Source organism: Arabidopsis lyrata, assembly GCF_000004255.2.
Source record: "Arabidopsis lyrata subsp. lyrata unplaced genomic scaffold ARALYscaffold_3, whole genome shotgun sequence".
In the NCBI taxonomy this organism is placed as follows: Eukaryota; Viridiplantae; Streptophyta; class Magnoliopsida; order Brassicales; family Brassicaceae; genus Arabidopsis; species Arabidopsis lyrata.
Window position 1 is genome coordinate 12,814,942 of NW_003302553.1, and position 1,935 is coordinate 12,816,876.

General features: G+C 35.6%; 1 protein-coding gene across 1 annotated transcript in view; it reads right to left on the reverse strand.

The window, feature by feature from the left end:
- Positions 1 to 774: 774 nt before the first annotated feature.
- The window catches only part of LOC110230088, a 4,122-nt gene continuing 2,961 nt past the window's right edge, over positions 775 to 1,935 (reverse strand). Inside the window, exon 2 of the mRNA XM_021032076.1 lies at positions 775 to 1,369. Coding sequence (XP_020887735.1) covers positions 775 to 1,369 — 595 coding nt within the window. The remainder of the gene's footprint in view (positions 1,370 to 1,935) is intronic.

Below are 1,935 nucleotides of genomic sequence, written 5' to 3' on the forward strand. Positions count from 1 at the left end.
AAATATAGAAAAAAGGTAGAAAGAGTAAAAACCCCAATTGACTCAAGAGTAAAACCCCCAATTTATTATGTCTTGAGTACTAAATAACATTTTCTAGATTTGCCACTTTAAATGATGATATTAGTTTGAAACAAATATGTGATTCTAATGATGGTGATAAACATGATGATTATGAATGTGTTGGTGATGATGTTTATGATGATGACATGATGATGTTGTTGTTGGTATAATGATGTTGATAAGTATTTATCATAGTTATTCACATTTAAGAAACTAATCTGTTAAAGAGTTTATTATAAGAAAAACTATGTTGGATATATATCTTTTTTTTGCTGATAAATTATATAATATTTTGTTCCAAACATTTACAAAATTTACAATCATTATCTTTAATTGTTATGGAAATATATAATTTTATTTTACACAAAAAAAACTGACGCAGTCAGAAAACCTTAGGAAAAGCAAGCGCTAAACCTAGATTGAAACACAAGTTCACAAGCGATGAACTTGAAAGATAAAACTCTGGAATCCACCAGAAACTCTAGAATCCATTAGAAAAGAGAAAGATTTATGCTTCTTAAGAAAGTAATTATGAGATGTCTCTTACAAAGAACCTAGGACCAATAAATCCCAACTAGAAAAAAGGAAAGAAGATTGAAATAAAGAAATTAAGAAAAGTAAAAGTCTATGAAAAAAAAATAAAACAATAGAAATTAAGATAATAAAGAAAAAAGGAAATAATGTAATCTAGAATCCTAAATCTTCTAGAATCGTCTAGAAGTTTCCTACCTCAGTCTCCTCCACATCTGAAGAACTCGACCTCGAGTTATCTTCTGGATAAAGAATCTCATCTGCTTGATACTCATGAATGTCAGCCACATTAATGGTATTGGATATGTTCATAGACTCTGGGAGAGCCACCACATAAGCATTATCATTGATCTTCCGTAACACCTTAAATGGACCATACTTTCGAGGTTTAAGCTTGTTGTACGTACCCACTGGGAACCTCTCCTTGCGAAGGAAAACCATGACATCATCTCCTTCTTTGAACACTTTGATTCTCCTATGCTTGTCAGCAGCGATCTTATTCTTTAGCCTGGTAGCTTCTAACTTAGCTTTGACGGTCTCTTTAATAGATAAAATTTCCTCGGCCATATTCTTAGCTGCTACACTAACCCCATGCGCTCTAGGCAACTTCACCAAATCAACCACATGCTTAGGGACAGAAGTATATACTAGGGAAAAAGGTGATTTCCCTGTTGCCGAATGTATAGCATTGTTGTAAGCGAATTCGACTTGAGGCAGAGCTAAATCCCACTGTTTTGGCTTGTCTCCACAAACACTCCGAATCATATTCCCCAAAGTTCTGTTGGTTACTTCAGTTTGTCCATTAGTTTGTGGATGAGCTGTAGAACTTCTGTTTAAAACTGTCCCGAACATTTTCCAAAGAGTAATCCAGAAATGACTGAGAAACTTTGTATCCCTATCTGAAGTAATCGATTTAGGAACTCCATGAAGACGCACGATCTCTCTGAAAAATAGTTTAGCTATATTTGACGCATCAGCGGTCTTCTTGCAAGCAATAAAATGAGTCATTTTAGAGAACCTGTCAACTACTACGAACACAGAATCCACACCTCGTTGCGTACGAGGCAATCCCAACACAAAATCCATAGCCAAATCTTGCCAAATATCATCAGGAATAGGTAGAGGCATATAAAGACCAGTATTTTGAGACTGACCTTTAGAAACCTGACAAATATAACACCTTTTGACAATAGTCCCCGCGTCTCTTCTTAGATGCGGCCAGTAATACCTTTCCTCCAAGCTAGCAATGGTCTTGTCTCTACCCAAATGACCGCTAAGACCACCACCATGAAGATCCCGGATTAATTTCTCTCTTAAAGACGAGCAAGGAATGCATAACCGATC